Source organism: Lineus longissimus, chromosome 5 (genome assembly GCF_910592395.1).
Source record: "Lineus longissimus chromosome 5, tnLinLong1.2, whole genome shotgun sequence".
Classification (NCBI taxonomy): Eukaryota; Metazoa; Nemertea; class Pilidiophora; order Heteronemertea; family Lineidae; genus Lineus; species Lineus longissimus.
The window spans coordinates 17,638,555-17,659,776 of NC_088312.1; the positions used below are offsets into that span (position 1 = coordinate 17,638,555).

Genomic DNA, 21,222 nt, shown 5'->3' on the forward strand with positions numbered 1-21,222 from the left:
GTGGGTTCGACTCCCGGCCGAGTCACTGCTTGGTTCCCCGACTGGTCAAGTTCAAGTGAGCGCCTTCTGGTTGCTCCTTGAAACCCCTGATTGATTTCTGTGGAGACCGGGTAATAATTTGATATCCCACAGCGCTTTAACAGTTCCATTACTGAGGAGCGCTATATAAATGCGTGACATTAGCGATGGCTGGGGTTTGCTGTAACGGCCTACGTCCGCAAATGATGTGACAAGTTGAAACCCACCATTCGGCTTCTTGACTAGAAATGAAGTGTTCAGATACTCTGCAGTTATACCTAAGTCTTCAGGACGTTTGAACACACCTTGTTCTTCAAAAGTGTCAAATTTGTCTTGGAGTTCTACCAGTTGGTTGCGGGCGTATTGTGGTAGGCGGCCCTTTCGTTGTGGAGGTTGTACGAGACCCATATTTACTTTAGCTTCTAATGGACTGGAAGCACCGTTATAGCTTTTATATTCAGGGTTAAAGACGCTGTCATACTCATCTAGAGTTGACCGGAATATAGCGGCTATGTCAGTTGGGAGTATACCGTCTGGGTCAAGGCGAACATTGGCAGAGTGTTTTTTGGTTGAGCTTGCGTGCGGTCGGCCTGTAGATGGTGTTTTTACTGATAGACCTGCTGGTTTATCATCAGGGACAAAAACGTGGCGAATTTGAGAGAGATGTTCATTTTGCCTTAGCGTAACCGGTTCATTTGTCATGTTTGGGATACAGATTTTTCCTGCGACACTGGTAATGATATTTGGGATCGGCCATGTTTCAGTGGAGCGACTCGAATCTAGGCGAGGTTCGATTGCGTATTCGGAGTCGCGGTCGATTGGATCGTCTGATGGTAGTTCAACTTCAATGAACTCACCTGGCCAAATTGTTGTACTATTAGCAGGACCGCGGAGAACATAATTGCGACGGACTGCATGACGTTCGGATGCAGTAGCGTGTAGTGACCCATAAATGTACGTTGAACCATTTTTGAGTTTGATTTCATGCTTAAATGGGTCTGATTAAAATGTCATTATGGTCCATCAATAGAATGCCGGCCAGAATGTCTACGTCCAAGTTTTCGATCACTAGTCCTTCAATCTCTTGTTTGTACCGAACGAATGAAACTCTTGTTTTACCAATCACTTTAAGTGGTGAAGAACTGTCTGCTTGGTGAGCAGATTGAGAGCTATTGCGAATGTCGATATTTAGTCTTTTCACAGCGGATAGACTGATCATGTTCCCTGTAGCGCCACTGTCTATCGTTATGCGGGTACTAAAATGTCTATAGAACGCATCGATATAGGGTGACTGGCTGACACGAATTCTACTTGCAGTTGAGGACGGGTCTCGGAGATCATCCGAGTACGTCTGCGAAACAATTGAGGGCAAATGTTCGTCCTCCTCGTCGACGTCACTTTCGAGAACTTCTATTATTTGGCATGCCTTGACCATGTATCGGCGGTCATTTTCAGGGAGGTGTCGACACTCACTGAGGTAATGGCTACACTCTGAGTGGCCCGCTTGTTTGCAAAGCGGCATGATTTGCTCCGATCACTTTGACTGTTTCAGACGTATGGATCTCATCAACGATTCCAGAGCTAGTGAAATTTCTGGTTTAATAGATGCTAAAGTTCTGGAGCTAAGTTCTGTGCCATATATCTGTTTTACTAGCTTTGGCATGTCCGGATGTATCAGCCTCAGCCACGTTAGAGCAATGAGGTTTTCAAGGGTGGGGCTGAGATCTTCGTCCTCACCGACTTGTTCCCCGTGGTCAGTAATGCTGTAAGCTCTCAGTAAGTTGTCCTCGACGAACGCCGTTAACCTTTGGTATAGGTCCTCGGGGCGTTCATCGGGTTCGAGATAAATTTCGGCAAAGTCCAGTAAGTGTCCTCCTGTGGTTTGGAAACCAAAATGGAAGCGGATCTTTTGCCAAATCCCTTGGATAGACGTAGATTTTTTCACGATAGTGTTTCTAGCGATTATAGGACAAAAGTTAGTGATTTGACCTAGCATTAACTCTAGCTGGCTGACTTTCTGCTCTGCGGTGCCGTGCGTCTTTTGGCTTCGGCAACCATATTTGGATCGTTTCTGAAGGCAAGGAGTGGAGCTGCTTTTGTTTTCTTTCCCCACGATGTGCCCTTTAGCAGAAACGGTGCGAAGTTAGCATCTAGGGACAGTGTGTATACCAGATTCTGTCTCCAACTTTCGAATGAGTTTATAGTCTCAGTCTTAGTAAGACTGTTTTGGTGCACGCTGCATTATGACGACAGAGTTACAGTAAGGTTACACTTACAGTTCTATTCCAGTTGATATCCCTGTGCGTATTCACGGCGTTGTGTGAGAACATCCACGTATATTGTGAGAAGAGTCTTGTTGTTGTTTTTTCCACGATGGGTACGGTTTGTCGGAAGGTTCGTAATCCGGCTGCCACCATGCCAGTATGGACAAGGTATCTCACCACACAGCACAATCAACGAAGAAGGTAACATGAAAGTAACTTTGAAAACAACTAAAGATAACACGTCTTACTTCTACAGTGGTACAATATAAACTATATTTACACTACAATAATGTACACTACACAAGGGTTAACAATAATAGGCAAACGAGTGTGACTGTATATACATACAACTAATTACATACTGTAATCCCTTGGTGACAGCTTACTACAACAGTGGCTTACTATGACCACTGGCATAGAACACCACAGTTCTACCTTCTACCAAATATTCACAAGTGGGTGACGCCACCACCAGGTCGACCCATCAGGTCAGGTTATGGATGCCCCACTGAATGCATCTCCCAATTAGCAGACCACTCCCTTCAACTGCTGGTGAAACAGATAAGATCATACATCAAGGATACAACACATTTCCTTCAATTAATAGACTCCCTGAGACCCCTACCCCTAGACATCCTCTTAGTGACACTATATGTCGCATCCCCCCCACACCAACATCCCCACAGAGGAAGGCAAAAGAGCAGTTGCTCGCCAACTGTCAAGACACAGACTAACTGTAACTGGACCCACAAACCAGTCCAGACTACTGGATTTAGTTCTAACCCAGAATAATTTCCAATTCAACAACCAGAATTACATACCATAGTCTGGGACAGCAATGTGCACCAAAGTGGCACCACCCTTTGCCTATCGATTCATGGCAGATTTTGAAGACCGTTATGTATGCAACCAAACCATAAAACCTCTCTCCTGGGGAAATTTTATCGACGTCCTATTTGCTATCATCACCTTTCCACTTGAGATTGTGAAGACACTAAACTCACAACACCTACTATCAAATTCACCGCAGAGAGCTCCGAATCACGGGATCATCAGTGAAAACAATGACATTCTCACCAGGCACAAAACAACCATCCATTTGTTCGAATCCCTAATTACTCAAGGCTCCAGACACACCCCGAACCTGACTTGCTAGTCGAAACCAAACTAAACACTGGCACCCTAACCACTGCGACAAGTGGTGAGCTTTCTGGAGGTTCTGTACCAACCGCTTGGCCGGCTGCCAACCATAATGTGGTGTCAATAGTTTATCAACTGGCGGCAAGGGGTGCTGTAGTCATAGAATAACATTTGTAATAAATTTAGCTAGCACCAAAGAGTCGTATTCCAAGTTAGCTTAGTAACCTGAGATTTTATCACACAAATATATTTGTGTTCAATTGTTTTTTTGTTATTTATTCAAATTTAGGTCAACTATGTATACCATTAAATCACAGGAGACATGATGTGTAGGAATGAAGTATATAAATATCAACTATGCTATTACAATGTATGTTTACTAAAGCGTATAAGTCGAGCATTCTGATTCAGTGACAGAAAATGCCTTTACAGTTTCGTTACAGCAAGGCCAGTTTGTCCAGCCGCACGAATTCCTGTTATTTGTGGCAGTCCACACGGAGACCAAATTAGGATGACGCCATGGGCTGCCCATGGAGTCTAAACAACATAAGGGCATTACTAAGTAGAATGTGCCCTATTCACGGCTACTATTGCTCTCTTTAGGGTTGACCTTCAATTAAACATTGTCATGCATTGGATAATCCCAAATATACTTTAAATATTCTAGTATGAATTGAGTTCATAATTTCACACCTTGTTTGTGACTATGTGCTTGAATTCATGGTTGGGGAAAAATTTTACCTTTTTATGTGGACTGTCATACCTCAAAGGCTGTTCGAACCTCTGGCTTAAAAACGTTGTGTGAAGGTCGTGCAACGACTTAACTCTTTGAAGCCGCTGACTGAGTGTACTCTGTCGCCCATTCAGTCCCCTGTGACACACAACAGGTTCCCTCGGTTGAACCATTCCCTTACAACACTAGCGATCTCCAGCCGACATTCTTTTTGAAATCGATTGAGGCGAACACACTTATTATTAATTTTGCACATGGAAGATGGCCAGGCATGCATGTTTAGCGGAAGATTAGCCAAAATGGCGGGAGAATTCAGTCAACTGATGTTCAGTGGCTGAAGTGCTTGTACATTGACTAAATCAATCATACACTAAAAACAAAGCCATAAATGAGTTCTGATCATCGCTCAGGCTTTGTCTCATGATTGCTAACCCTCAAAATGAGATAATCTTCTGAAATTCAAATAATTCGATGTACATAAAGAGCTTCTACCAACTATTTCTGTTTCGGACAAGGAGGCAAAAATTCAATTTTTCATAGGAATGGCAACTTTTGATACTTTATATGTCTTGGATTGTGACCTTGACAAAAAATCATGACACGGCATGAAAAAGTTAAAATAATTTGTAAAAAAGCTGGAGTAGAAACCTAGAAATAAATTTCAGTAATATTTTCATGAGTTGCATTTTTTTGGGTCACCCTGTGTTCATGTAAGACGGTCCATTTATAATGAGTATAATGTGTTTTTCACTAGCTTGAATGCTTTCTTCCTCCAGTGGATCTTGGACCATGATATCAGCACTCTGGGCCTTGACCTGACCTTCTCTGTTGAGACAGATGTGTTTGGTGTGATGCAGGAAGTTGAATTGAAACCTGGTGGTTCAAAAATCCCGGTCACAGAGAAAAACAAGGTGAAAGAACATAAGGACGCCATCTGTATGGTGTTTGATTCGTTGAAATGAAGAAAGACGCAAGAGAATTCTCAATCTTTATCTGCTCATCTCTGAATTCTAAATCATAGTCTTTCTTATTGTTGGGCACAGTCGATTATTTGTAAAATTGTGCATTCAAGAAGTCTGTGCTGGTAAAATTGATATCAATTTAAACTGTTCAGACAGGGTTTGAGTTGCTCCAGGCTATCAGCCTCTGCAAGGTGCTGCTGGTCCACAGCACCACAGAACTCGGGTAGAACATGCTTGGTAGTGAGGCATAGTGAGGTTGATATAATAAAAGTATGACCCCTTTAACAAAGTGAAAGTGCTGTTCCTATTTGAAGTTCTGTCTTTAGTATGGCTTGTCATTTCATTCTCTCTCTTGCAGACTGAATATGCTCAACTTGTGACAGAATTGAGAATGACACGAGCTATACAGCACCAGATCGACTACTTCCTCAGTGGCTTCCATCTGTTTATTCCAGCATCTTTGGTACAGATGTTTGATGAATATGAGCTGGTAAGATCTTAATTACAACAGTTATTCACATTCTGATAAGTGGTTACTCTATAGAAGAGCCTACCCGATGCGCATTCCAGGCTAAGATAATAGGCTCCCTTTTGCAATTGCTGCTTTTTCACTTTAGTGAATCTACACCCTTTTTGTACTGCGTAATTTCAGTCCGACTCTGATTACATTTAGCAGTTGTTTGCTGTTAATGGAGCAATCAACGGATACTGCGGTATTGTGTAGGCTCACCTACATTGAGCCAAAAAGCAGGTCACTTAATACAGAGTTTAACCCCATGTGCATCCAATGTCCAATATTTGCATTGAGGCTTCTCATTTTAACCAGCAATGAAGCATCAGAGAGGAGGTGTAGGGTGAGCAGATTATGGTTTGTTTTGCAAAACATGTGGCAGTCAGGTCAGTTAACAGAGCCTTATGCACCGTGTCGGTACTCAATTTTTGACACCAAGCCATTTGCACCCAAATTATGACAATCGCCAAAAAAATGCAGGCCTTTCTCTAAAATTCAAATTGCACTGAACCGCACTGAATGGTGAAAATGAGAAGCCTCAATGCAAATATTGGACATTGAATGCACATGGGGTTAAACTCTGTATTAAGTGACCTGCTTTTTGGCTCAATGTAGGTGAGTCTACACAATACCGCAGTATCCGTTGATTGTCGTGGTCGTCTGTGTCCTTTTACAAAAACAGTTGCACGTTTCTTAACCGCTAGAGCTATGAACTTGAAACTTTGGACACAGGACCCCCCAGGTGAGGTGACCTCTGACACTGAGGTCTCATAAGGGAGTTTCAATGTATTCATGCACAATGACCCCCCTTGCACGATAGTTCGTAAAATATTGTTGATTTCTTGGTCCTCAGTGTATGCCAGTTTTGATTTAGTAATTGTTTTGGCAAAGACATGTTATTGGGAGTTCCTAGAACCTAGAGAGCTCAATAGACTGATAACAAGAAACTACACATTTTACTGCTGTTGCCGACGTACGTGTATGCTGAACTTGGGATGTGCGTCGGGCATGCCTCTAAATGCTGTCCAGTGCCAGTTGGTTTTTCGCTGAATTGTGCAAAATTCAGTATATCTAAAAAGCTCAATGGTTGACCCGTGATTTTTTAGCCCCCCTTGGTCTTAGACCAATAGGGCTTATGCTGTGCTCGGGGTGGTTAGTGGTGGTCTGTCGTGCATTGGTCCATCCATGCGGACGTCTGTGAGCAAACGTTTTGCCTTGTAAGCGCTCTACTGGCTTCATTTTTTGACAGATCATTTTCATCTTTCATATGTGCATATATAGGCCAAAGATCTAGGCCAAGTTTGATTTTGAGTGCAATTCGATTCCTAATTTGGCCACCGGGGTTTTGTAAAAAATCAAAAATGGCTGTTTGTTACTCATGCTTTGAGCTAGGGTGCTCCATTTTGTTATCACATCTACATCTGCACCTGTTGAGTTATGTATAATACAGGTTTTTGATTTGGTCTTGTTTTAAGGGAAAACTAGGTCAAATGGCGGAAAATTGGCAATATTGACATTTTGGATGGTGAACAGAGCTAGGAGCCAATACGACACTAAAGAAATAAAACACCTGATTAAACATCCTGCAGAAAGAAGTGAATCAGGCATTTCCAGTGATATACAACACAAATGGGTTTTTCTTATGCAATCAATTTGGAAATGCATTTTAAAATAGATGTAAAGTCCTGTTAACGGGCACATCATCATCGCATAAACTCGGGGGAAAAAATCCCTAACGATACCTTGATTGCGACCTGATCTGATTCTTGACTTGGCCACCTGGGGGCCAAAAGTTGAAACGTAAAAAGTGTGATGTCTCTCTGATAAGTGACTCATTTTCAATAACATTTTTATAGTAGGTTTTCCTAGCACGGTTATATCACATGTCATGCGGATTTTAGATTTGACCAAATTCTCAAGGTCACAGAGTTAAGGCCAAAAGGAACTAAGAAAGCCCTGCAGCACTAGAACAAGACTACTGGTTGACATGTCCAAGATACAATGAGGATTATTTGATGTTTCGCATACATGCATATGTGGAATGGTCACTTATTTTAGTGAATATATTGTGTATCACATAAACTTCAAATGGAATAGTTGTTTTTATGACAAAATAAGAAGGAAAAAAAGATAGATAGAGAAGCAAATCCGCCCTTATCATGGTAGTGTTAACCCCCCCCCCCCCTCCAAAAAAAAGGTTTGCAGACAAAAGCATGAAAAAAATATAATCTCTTTTGATTAGGATTCACCAATACCAAGTCTAATCATAGACCTCTGAAAAAAAGAGCACATAAAAAAGCATATTGCCTAGTTAGGAATCATATTGACATACACTTGCAACAATTAGGAATCGATCAACATGTTAGCATAGGTCTGCCTGCTACATTTTCTTGTCCTATATGTAATGTAAGGTCCTTAATAGGCGCAACTGTGGACAATGAATCCTAGCCTAAAACTTGGTACACATGACCTGTTTCGTCAAGCAAGAAGATCAATGAGAAGACACAGTGAGGAGATAATTATGCCGGGTAGAATCTAACAACTTTATTCAAGACATGTGTAAAGTAAACTACATTGACGACTTCCGAGTGGGCCGTGGGCCAACTGAAGACACCACGCAACATCCTTCCTCTTTTGAGGAAAGGAAACGCAGAAAGTTTGTACTAACTAATGAAACTGATAATCCACTATATAGCGCGGAAAGTCTTAACTAACTACTAATGAAACTGATAATCCACTATAATATAGCGCGGAATGTCCGTATTAACTAATGAAACTGATAATCCACTACATAGCGCGGAAAGTCTTAAGTGTACCCTACTATTGGTGAACACAGATCACAATTCTAAACGGTCCACAGGTTTAATGACTCTACCAGAACGCGTAGTACGGATAGCCGGAGTTTGGGTTACGCTTTGCTCAGTGTTGGCCTTAGCGGGCGTGTCACTTGCGGCACTTGACACCATTGACCTATCATTGCTCATCTTGATTTCCGCATCCAGTTGTTTATTGTTTCGTTTTTCAGTGTTCGAATCGTCAGAGTTTGGCTTTGGACTTGGCCTCGCAGGGGTTACTTTGATATTGGTTGACTCCAGGGTTGTCGCGGTTGCAGTAGGCAGCGATGGTTTGAACCTTAGCTGTTGTCTATTGCGCACGAGAGTTTTGCCTAGAGCGGTGACCTCATACGTGCGAGACTTGAGACGTTTTGCGACAGTTGCCGGACGCCACTCAGTTTGACCAAACTGAGTCGGCTGAATGCAAACATGGTCACCAGGCTTAAGCGGCTTAAGGTCATGGTGACCACCATTACGCTTCTGAGCCATGTTGAGTTTACGATTTTCCATACGTTCCTTTTCTCCTGATGGCAGGCGAGGGAGGAGCCTGTCTTGGGTAGAAGGTATGAGTGTTTTTGTGCGGCGCCCGAGGAGTCGCTGAGAAGGGCTAGACTGTAGGCCTTCCGTTGGTGTGTTCCTGATGTTGAGTAGCCCCAAGTAGGGGTCCTCCTTGGCTGCTTTGGACTTTGTCAACAGTTTCTGAGCCACCTTCACGGCGGCCTCTACAGCACCATTAGCCTTTGAGTTACCTGGGCTAATGAACTCATGTGTGAACGACCAGTTGGTGCTGAATCGCCTGAACTGATCAGACGTGAATTGGGTTCCGCGGTCCGAGACTAGAATGTCTGGAATGCCATGCCTAGCAAAATGCATTTTCATCTTTGCAATGACGGTGTCTGCCGTGATATCATGGAGGTAATCCAGTTCGAAGAATGAACTAAAGTAGTCAACCGTAACGAGATAGTTTTTCCCTTTGAAGGAAAACAGGTCACTTGCGACCTTGGACCAGGGACGGTCCGGCACATCATGCAAGTTCAGAGTCTCTGGGGGCTGCTTGTCAGCGAAGGTGGCACAGGTATCACAGGTTTCGACAAACGACCGGATCTCCGCCGACATGCCTGGCCAGAAAATGAGTTCCCTGGCTCTACGCAAGCAGGAGTTTATGCCTAAGTGGCCGGCGTGCAACTTAGCCTTTAGTTCCTTCCGCAGTTCCAAGGGGATAACGATACGTTCTCCACGCAACACAATGCCATCCTGCACAGTTAGTTCATCGCGGTGATGGAAGTAGGGGGTCAGGGTGACAGACAGATTATGCTTAGAGTCCGGCCAGCCTTTCAAGATGGTGTCTTTGAGAGACATCAACGTTGCGTCCCTTTCAGTTGCACGTCGGATTTCATCAAGTCTCCGTGGCTTGATGGGCAAGAAAGACACATTGCTCACGTTAACCGAGTCCATTGAGTCAGTTTCGGGAAGTGGCGCGCGAGACAGCGTGTCTGCAATAGGGATGGGCGCTTTACAGAGCGGTTTCGTGATTATTGACACTAGCGGCTTATGGTCAGTTACCACATCTACCATGCGGCCGTAGGTATAATGGTGGAACTTTTCCAAGCCAAAGACCACAGCCAGCATCTCTTTCTCAATTTGGGCCCAGCGTTGTTCAGTCTCGGTAAGCGATCTGCTTGCAAATGCGATTGGGCGGCCACCTTGGAGCAGGACAGATCCAACGCCATGCTCACATGCATCGTTTTCTAGCAGGAGTTCCTTGGTTTGATCATAGAATGCCAGAACAGGGGCTTGAGTGACAAGGCGCTTTACAGTTTCGAAGGCTGTTTGTTGAGTCTGCGACCAGACAAACGGCACATCTTTTTTTGTGAGATTGCGCATAGGTGTCGTCACCTCAGTCAGATTAGGGAGAAATTTTGCGAGATAGTTTGCCACTTCCAGGAAACGTCGCAGTCCCTCCAAGTCAGTAGGAGCGGACATGCTCTCAACAGCTCGCACTTTCTCTGGATCAGCCTGTAAACCACGTTCAGTAACCATGTGTCCCATGAAAGTTATCTCAGATAAACGCAGTTCAAGCTTTGCGATGTTTAATTTGATCCCTTTCTCTCGACAGCGTTGTAGGAAAGCTTCCAGGTTGCGATCATGTTCCTCAGTGTTCCTTCCATGAATGACGATGTCATCGGCGATGCATTCAACTCCAGTGAGCCCGTCGATGGCTTCGAGCAATTTCCTTTGGAAAATCTCAGACGCGACATTCAAGCCAAAGGGTAGACGCTTCCACCGGTAACGACCAAAAGGAGTCTGAAAGGTGGTGAGGAGGCTCGACTCCTCATCTAGTTCGACGTGCCAATATCCTGACAATAAATCGAGCTTGGAGAAGACTCTCGACTCCGCCAAGTTGTGGAGTTTGTCTTCCAGTATCGGCAGCTGGAAGTGTTCACGTTTCGGTGCACGGTTGAGTGGCCTCGGATCGAGGCAGATGCGGAGTTCTCCAGATTTCTTTTCAGCTAGGACAAGTTGGCTGACCCAGGGAGTTGGTTGCTCAACTCTGGCAAGCACATCAATGTCAGATAAACGCTCGAGCTCTGGCCTAAGCTTAGCAAGAGGTGCCACTGGTATGCGGCGCGATGGTGTTACAACAGGCATGACACCTTCATCAACTTCCAGGTGCACGGTGCCTGGGAGTTTCCCAAGCTTGCCGTCAAACGCTCACAGCTGCGATGCGTTCCATAATGGAGTCGTTGACCGTGACGAGTTTCATCCCTTGCGCAGCCTTGAGACCAAGAAGAGGCATCAGGTTCTCCTTTACAACAACAAACTCAACTGAGTAGCGCTTACGGTTTTTTGGATTACCAACCACAAGCCTACACGATCCTACCGGGTGAATTTCACTGCCGTTCCACATTTTTAGGCGTTTCGTTGTGGGAGAAAGCTCAGTATGAAAAGCCAATCGTAGAGGAATCAAGTTGACGGACGCTCCAGTGTCCACCTGGAATGTGACTTCCTGTCGGGAATCGGTCAACATCATCCGGCATCGTACATCTTTCGGTGAGTGACCATTACCAGGTCGAATAGAATCAATCCACGCACAGTCATCATCATCTAGCTCAGAGTCCTCATCTATGAGTTGGTTTACTTACTTGGTTTTGCCCTGCTTTGTACACTTTGCGGCAAAATGGTTCAGACCTTGGCAATTTTGACACGATTTGCCCCACGCAGGACATTCAGATTTGCGCATAATGTGAGTACGACCACAAAACTTGCAATCTCTAGCAGTTTGGGATGGTGTAGCACCAGTTTTTTGAGTCGGTGGCGCCATCTTAGACTTAGTGCGGTTTTTGCTAGAGCGCTTCACAAAGTTTACCGATGAGTCAGCATTCATGGCCTTTTCATGGGCCTCCGCATTCTCTGACGTTTTGCATATTGCGATGCAGCCATCCAGGGTCAGGCCACGCTCCCGCAGCAGTCGCTTCTGAGTTTCACGATCACTTATGCCAAGGACTATTCGATCCCTCAAGATAGAGTTCACAGTCTCCTTGTGATAATTGCAAGTCTTCACTAGCAACCGAATAGCAGCAAGAAATTGCTCGAAAGTTTCATCAGTCTTTTGATTCCGTTGATTGAAGACAAATCGTTCAAACGTTTCGTTGATTTCTCCAATGGCGAAGTTATCAAACTTAGCCAAAACTTCGTCAACAGTACGCTCGTTTTTCCTCAGTTTCAAACTTGAAACCATTGTAGATCCTCAGACCGTCGTCCCCAAGCGTATGCAGTAGTAGGGCAACTTGATATGCTCGGGTCTGCTTGTCAAGGTTCGTAATGATCGAGTAATTCGTCCACTTTTGCTTGAAAATTTTCCAATTTTCAGCAGAGTGCCCCCCATCCAGGTTTGGAGGTTGAGGGGGACGGATTCCATGCACAGGGGCAGGATCACGGGGGGCAGCTGCAGCAGCAGCAACAGGAGGCTCAAACATAACTGCAGCAGCTTCGAGGAGAATGAAAGTTGGCAGCGACCTTGATCTGTACATCCACTGTACGAATGCACATGATTTGCACTATGCTGGTACACCCTGTGTAGCTGAGCACTGCGCGGTTTGGCCGGTACTGAGAGTTCGACTTTGGCCTCGATCACGGTCAGATTCTAGATTTCAACAGCATTGAGAGTTGTTTGGAGTTCTTTACAGCTGTCACCATGTTCTGTCAAGCAAGAAGATCGATGAGAAGACACAGTGAGGAGATAATTATGCCGGGTAGAATCTAACAACTTTATTCAAGACATGTGTAAAGTAAACTACATTGACGACTTCCGAGTGGGCCGTGGCCCAACTGAAGACACCACGCAACATGACCCTCTAGGTCCGATTACCTAGGGTGCGAATTTCGGTCCAATATGAACTAGACTTGGCCATCTGGGATACATCACATGTCATATTGATTTTGATTTGACCCATATACTAAACATATAGCATATTTCTTAACCCTTTGAACCCAGAGCTTTCTGCGGGTAGGAGCCCGCAACCTGAGCTCCTAGGGGTAATTTTGGGTATTGTCAAAAAGAAATTTAAAAAGAGGTAGAAGAGGTAGCTTCATAAAGTAAACTGTACCGTGTTCTATTCATCTATCCTCCTGCTTTTAGATAGAATAAAGCTTTATTACTGAATATTATAACATTTTTTTTTAGCTCAGCTGACAAAGTCAGTCCAATAGCTATTCAAATTGTGTTCGTCCATCTATCCATCGGTCCATGGACAAAATCGGGCATTTTGTAACCGTAAGACCTAGGCACTTCAAATCTGGGATTTGACATGAACAGCACAGGAAATGCTGCTGACAGAAAAATTTTGCGCGTTTGGCTCAAATTCAGCTCAGCAGGGGGCAGAAAGCGTAAATTCCAGCAGATAGAAGCTTGAAATAAAGTTAAAGAGGTCTGCATGATCTACAAGTTTTGATATAAAATAGATTAGTTTCGATTTATACCAGCAGTTTGTGGTACTGAGCGAAAATGTCGTTTGACCCCATTTAACCCTGGTTTGAATTTCCTGCCCTGAACTGACGTACATTTGCATCCCCAGCCGCCATTATCGCCGAGTGGCGTGCTGGATTCGCTCCAATGCAATGTATACAGTGACTTTCGAACATATAAGCTATTAATGGCAGGGGATAAGGCTGGAGATGCACTGTGTGAGTTTGCTTGCCCGCTGACGTCATGCTCTGAAAAAATGGCGACCTTTTTATTTCGACCAGATTGATTTTAGGTAAGTGACAAATTCTATATTTTAAGCCATTTCTGAAATTGATTACGAAACTTACATTACGTTTCTCTGCCCTTGATGATTTCCCCAAGGACCCCCTGTTTTAGCCATTTTGGTTGGTCCATTTTATCAAGAGTGCCTAGGGATTATGAGGGATTAGCCATTCAGTTTGTGTATCTCAGGAATATTTCTTCCCCACTAAAGAATTAAAAGATGAAATATTGTGCAGCGTCGCTTTTGAGAACGAGACAGTTTCGCCACCAAATATATCTCTCTCACAAATGGCTCTTTTAAATTTTGAAATTGACTGAAGAATAACGATTTTAGAGCTATAAAACTTAGGCATTTTTGTCAATCTTGCCTGGATCTCATTGTTTGATTAAGCGCCGCGGCTTTGCCGATCAGTTAGCGTACCCTCACCTCCAGCAAGTCTTGATTAAGTTAGGTGTAATTATGACAAGTGCTAATTAAAGATAGGTAGGATCAGAAAGTATCTTAATCAGCCTTGTACTGAACGGCTTGTTCATGCCCTTGTCACGTCAAAACTTGATTACAATAACGGGCTACTATACGGATTGCCTAAAAAATCCCTTGTTCCTCTCCAACTGTTACAGAATCGAGCTGCGAGGCTGGTCAGTAGAAAACGGAAGCGTGAGCATATCACACCCGTGCTAAAAGAACTGCACTGGCTTCCGATTGAGGCACGTGTTCAGTTCAAGGTGCTACTTCACTGTTTCAAGGTGCTCCACGGACTGGCCCCTATTATCTTCATCTACCTCTCGAAAAAACTGTTCGTCATACGAGGTCCTCATCTAGTGTCAGGTTGCTAGCAAAACGCACCAGGACCTCGTATGGCGACAGAGCCTTTTCTGCATGTGCCCCCTTCCTATGGAACCAGCTCCCCCCTGAAATCAAATCAATCCAAAGTACCAATATTTTCTCCTTCAAGCGTCAGCTGAAGGCATGGCTATTCCGTGGAGCTTTTTGAGGAGTAGCGCCTTGAACACGTTTTTTCACGCTGGTAAGGCGCTCTATATAAATTTTACATTACATTACATGGTGCGGGGTATACACGTAGGCCTTTTCTGGGCCAAACTGTATGCAATGCCTCTGTGGAAACAGGGCAACAATGACATGGTTTTGAGAGGTAATGACAAGCTAAAAGCAAGAGATTTTTGGGGAAGAATATTTCACAAAATTCGCAAAAATCTTCTGCACACAAAATGTTTCCGTTCTACAGTATATAGTGCACAATATTTTGGAAATGTGAAATTAAAGTTATTTGTAAAATTTACAGTATTTATGCTTTGAATGGAATTTCAAATGATCTGGAATAGTGGATTTTACTGAGAATGCTAATCCTCAGGAATCTAATACAAAGTAAAATGTCATTGATTTTGGGTCACATGTTATCTATGTGTTGCTATGTTGACTATATTACAATGTCCGTTGGTTGCGCTTTATTGTAGAATAGGTTTGAGAAGTTTTGCAGGACTCCATGAAAGGGGAATCTTCGTGAAAGAGGAATGTCCTCTTTACTTCTTTAGCTCTCCATTTGTAGATTATGCAAAGAGAGTGTTCACAAATCCTCTTTTTGTAAATTGAGACATTTCACTACTATAATTGCTCATATGTGACCCGACGCCACAAAATTAGTCGCTTTGCACACAGGTAGATTTTGAGCTACGAGGCTTCAAATGCACTATACACTGAAAAATCAATAACATTTTCTTTTTTTTTTCTTTGAATAAATCCTACCTTTATTGACCATATTTTGATATCCAAGAGGTGACAAAGTAGTTTGCAGCCTCTTAAGTGCTTAAATCAAGCATTTTGTGCAGAGTACTAGGTCCTAAATTGTTCATTTTCCTTTAAACAAAGGTGAAAATTGTCGATTTTTACCACTGTTTTTCCATTGTTTACTTTGGCGCTGGCACCAAGGAGGATTCCGCGGTGACGTCACGGCTTTTCCAAGATGACGCTGCATATTGTAAACAAACTCGATCCACGGCCAAGGGAAAATCAAGTCATCAAATAAAGTTAGATTTTTCGCATCAGATCAGAGTTATTAGTACTTCCCTCACCGAAAAGCATTGTGATATCATCAGGATTCAGTCAGGTTGCAGTGTTACCTCACATTTTTATGGCAGTGTTGAAATCAGTGGGAAGCAGTCATAGGGAGTGTTTTTCAGTCACGCGTTACCAAAGCATACAGTTATACAGCAATCAAAAATAGAGGTTAGGAGTCATAAGCAGTGCTAAGACAGTCAAAATCAGTGGTAAGGCAGTCAAAAGCAGTGCTCATTTAAATATTTAGGCTGATTGATTTCCACTGTTTTTGACACTGAAAATGACTCCCCACTATGCATCATGCACAGGGCTGGCAGTGGGGTTCAGTGTTAATTTAAATATTTCGCAGCACACTGAATCCACACTGAAACACCACTGATTTTGACTGCCATTTCCAAAACCTCCTGGAGGGAGCAGTCATTTTCAGTGTTAATATGAATAATTTATTCAATGGCATGCAGGCAGGGATGCCGAGAGAGGTTTGGGGGACGTGACTCCCCTGTGCTGATGACAACCAAAGAAATTGTTCGAAAAAGCAAAAACTTCTAGCCAATTGTTACTTTTCCTGTCCTATTTTTGACGGTGTGTTTGCGTCCAATAAGGCAGTCAGATGACGTCATCTGCACAAATAGAGGACATCGCCATTGCATGATGACGTGACACAGTAAAAAGATGACAAATTCACGTCCTTGACCTACGTCATTGCAAACTTTGTCATAATGACAGTGGTCAGATGGGGTTACTAGACAATTGAAACAACACATGGCACATAGCTACTGTCAGTGATGTCAGGGATTGAAGCTAGATCAAATTGACGTCCAAATAAAGTAACTGCACGTGGCCTGTAGAATAATGATCTAACAGACTGATTGATGTGTATTGTTGCCCACAACATCAGCTGTTGACTGCAGCTCCCATGCAGGAATTACCCCCATGCAGATATCTTGCAGTGTATGCATACATTACAACACCTATAGGGCCTACAGCAGATGCATGCAGATACATGCAGATATCTTACAGTGTATGCATACATTACAACACCTATAGGGCCTACAGCCTTCTTGATTTGCTGAAAATACAACTTCAGTGTCTGTCTAGATTACCCTTTTTGCATTCATTTGGCTCCTTGTGTTCCAATTCAAACTGACTAAAAGTCCCCTCTTCTCATATTGAAATTCGGGTAAATATTGAGAAATATGAAGAGCTACCATGATTTCTTGAATGTTTGACTATCAAATTCAAACTTACTAGCTTCCTGTCTCAGGTTGCATTATGGGTGATATTTAATGCTGAATTTGACTGCAATTACCACTGCTTTGCACTGCCATCAAGTCTTAATCTCAACAGTCATAAAGCAGTGGTTTTCAGTCATGTTGATAATGCCACGGGTTTCGATCAGAGTTGGAGAAGTGGAAATCAGTGGTCTTTCAGTCATAGGCAGTGTTTTTGAAATATGTCGTTCATAATGATATGCAAGTGGCAGTGCTTTGCAGTGGTCTTTCAGTGAAAATCAGTGGTTTTAAAACATTAAGAAAAAATGATATGCCTAAGACAATCATATGCAGTGGGGGTTTCAGTCAAAAGCAGTGTGATGCAGTCATTTTCAGTGCACTGCCTTTCGGTGAGGGTTTTCTGCTATGAAATAAGTCTTCAGACAATAAGTTATCATTTGAATAATGAAAAGTGCTGTTTTGATGGGGAAAAATATGGTTTTTAAAACCAAATAGCTGGGCACCGATCTTCCAAAATTAGCGATGCTTTCAAAACAGTCTCCCAGATATGGGGCAATCTCTTCATATCATAATGGGATTTGGAGGCGTGTTTACAGATTTTACAAGTTCGAGACCTGTAGGACCTAAAACTCGCATAGATCCCCATAGATCCCCTCTATTTGTCGAGTTGGCACCCCTGTAAGAGCATGCATTTTTGGACACTAGAACGAAATCTCGCGGTTTCGGTGATGATTTAAGGAGAAAGTGACTGTTCTTAGTGTTGTATGGGACAGAAATGAGATCATACTTCATGAATACATGAATATATTATGATATGGGCGGGCTTCTAAGTCAAAACAATAACAAACTCAACTGCATCTCTACCGTGTATTGCGTAGTGCATTGCCTAGTGTATTTCGTAGTGTATTTTAGCGGAGACATTATTTCCGCACTTTGGCCACGCCAAACGTCTTTTTTATTCGTGGAAGTTAATCTGCTCTGTAAATTTTATTTCACAGGAAGAATTCATACTAGGTATTGCAATATTTCATGTCTATTGGTGTTTTTGTGTATAGGAGCGCACCAGACAGTGAGACATGGAGATGTGTTCAGTGCTGGTGCTGTCAGTAGACTGAATCTGATTGGCCATAGCGATCAGTAATATGGGATGTGATCACGTGATGTGACGTCACCGCGGAATCCTCCTTGCGCTGGCACCACATGTTGCATATCAGCATTTAGATAGTGACGTCTACTGTCCAAATATGGAATAATTTATTCATTGTTCATGGCTATCAACCAGTACCAGCCTTGGATACAAGACTGAAAAACTGTTAACAGACTCCCCCAAGCCGAAGGCACTCCGTAATGCCGTTGCTGATTGGTTGAAACCAGATTCAAGCCGAGGCTCGTAATGGCTGCGCCCATGGTAGGAATTTCGATTGTGCATTAGTTCTTGCAATAATTCAGGGATTTTACCTCTGAAATGGCTCTAAGCAAGCAGGCAAAGGTTGCTACGGCATTGAACGATATACGAGAATGGAATATGCATAACATTTCTGCCCCAGACTTTGTTTTAGCAACGATCAATGACTACTCTCTTGACGGGTCTGACCCGGAAACCAGTGATTCTGAAGTCGAAGATGAGGAATACGATTCAGACTCGGAATTATTTGAAAATTATGTCCAAAATGCTGGTAGTGACGATGACACTGTTAGGTGCTAACAATTTGACTGATACATTGAATATTGGTGATTTAGGCCCTGAACTGCTAGAAATGGTAAAAAATGCTGCAAATAATAATGCTACTGTTATGCATGGCAGTGCTAGTGGTGCAGACAACAATGGTCATGATGGTATTGAGTGTATCAACTGGAGGGTCTGAATCAGGTGATGATGGGCCAATTCTTGATGATGTAGAGGACCCTGTTGTTTTAAGAGAGGGTGCCATGTTTAATGATGCAGATGCAGAACTTGAAGCCGTCGTAAATACTGACGGACGTGTTCCTGCCTCAAAAAGCGCAAAATTTGAGCTTTTCCATCTGTTCTCATTATAATTCTTGTCTACTTTTGCCATGAAATTTTATATAAAAGATGGAAAATGACACATTTTTTAAACATTTTCAAATGTATTTACTAGTTATGAAAAGAAATCGATAGGTTTTATGGACTCATTATGATGGTTGCTATGGACTTTCTGCATCTGTTGATGCCCCACTTTCAAGTCCAATTTTCTGAGCTCTTTCCTTAAGATAAGTAAGGAAAATGGGCCTGTCATCACCGGGTTTGACGTTTCATAACTTTGTCAATTTTTGAGATATAATAAAGATTTTGGTATCATTTTGGAGCTTACAACAAAATTTAGGCAAGACTTTGACCAATATTGAAACACTATATTTTGTAGATTAATACAAAGAGAGTGCTTACAAATCCCCTTTTTTTGTAAGATGAGACATTTCACTGCAAAAACTGCTCATATATCCATGTTGTCACAGACCTAATAATCAGTCTGTCAAAGTTCTAACAAAATTGGTCCAGACATAAGGCGTCCTAAGAACAAAATAACTTTTATGATCTTTGTAAAATTTCTGTTCATCAAAGTCACTATTTTCAAAAATCAACCATGCTTCCAGTCAGAGTAGTCCTAGCTACACTTAACAATGATATATACATTAAGCATAGTATATATACTAGCAATTAATCTCTACCTGGGGTGACATAGAAAACATTGTTTAGAATGAAACTATACAATTTATTTTGTAGATTTATGCAAATAGAGTGCTTACAAATCCTCTTTTTTTGTAAGATGATACATTTCACAGCAAAAACTGCTCATGTATTCATGCACAGACCTAATATTCAGTTTGTCAAACTTCCATCAAAACTAGCCCAAATATAAAGCATCCTAAGAACAAAATAACTTTCACAATCTTTGTTGAATAATTGTTGTTCATCAAAGTCACTATTTTCAAAAATCAACCATGCTTCCAGTCAGAGCTAGTAGTCCTAAGCTACACTAAACAATGATAAATATATTAAGCACAGTATATATACTGGTAATTAATATCTACCTAGGGTGACACAAGCTGCGCGTACACCACGAAATATTAGTGGACTAATTGCACGTACACCACCACATTGCCGCGACAAATTGGTTCGGCATTCCATTGCCAATACAAATTGCCGGGCGAATTTGTCCCATCAAGCTTGATGGTCCAAATTCGCCTGGCTTGTTAAAAGCTCGGCTTTGTCGTGGTGTACGCGCCAATGGATCGGCAATTAGCTAGTTAGATGGTTCGGCGACAGGCGGCGCTTTCGAAATGGCGCTTTCTGCTTATTGTTTGCGCGCCATCTGTTGCCGGATTTTATAACTAGCTGCAGCGCTGGTGTACGCGCTAGGTGGATTTTCGATGGTGCGGCATTGGTTCGCGAACCAAGATAGGTGGTCCATTTTCAGGTGATGTACGTACGGCTATAGACTGCATTGTTTAGAATTAGGCTTATTTATACATCTCTGGTTTTATAATAATCACACAAAGCAGCAATGACCCATATCCTCAACTCAAAGGAGGTGTTAAACCCTGCTGTCCTCTGTTGGATCAGCAGTCAGTATATTTAATTACTTTACATTTTCACCAACAACTTTAGTTAGATATCATGCTTTTTATCGCTCGATGAAACTCGGTTTAATTTGTGCACAAGTAGACGAAACAATCGTGTGCTAAGTCACTGTCATGTGATACCTAAAGTTGTCAAAATGACAGCAGAGCATCTGATCTAAATGATGTCAAAGTCCGGCTCTAAAAGATAGATTACTCAACAAATAACTCTTGTCACATAGCAGAACTAATGTGAATAAACAAGACAATAATAAACATCATTCTGAAGTCATCGGGTGAGGTTGACCATGTAAATAAACAGCGCTATTGACAATCTACTCCAGAGACTTGAAATGACAACAAACAATGCGATACACAAATGCACACTGTACATAGCACAATGCATCCAACAGGGGCCGATCATCACACTCTTATCATATTCTCAATCATGTAAATGAACTTCCTTGATCATTAGCATGTTCTCAGTAGTTCCTACCTTTACCTTGATTGATAATCATTTGCCCCTTATCTGTAATAGTTGGTCTTGTATTATAAAACTTGGTTATCAAAATTAAAATGTTTTCTCATCATGTTTTACAGGAATAATCTACAGCTGCATTTGAA

At 42.5% G+C, this 21,222-nt stretch overlaps 1 protein-coding gene across 1 annotated transcript in view; it reads left to right on the top strand.

The window, feature by feature from the left end:
* LOC135487857 (E3 ubiquitin-protein ligase HACE1-like) overlaps window positions 1-21,222 on the top strand; it is a 156,857-nt gene that overhangs the window by 96,080 nt on the left and 39,555 nt on the right. Inside the window, exons 8-9 of the mRNA XM_064771980.1 lie at window positions 4,932-5,066; window positions 5,476-5,607. Coding sequence (XP_064628050.1) covers window positions 4,932-5,066; window positions 5,476-5,607 — 267 coding nt within the window. The remainder of the gene's footprint in view (window positions 1-4,931; window positions 5,067-5,475; window positions 5,608-21,222) is intronic.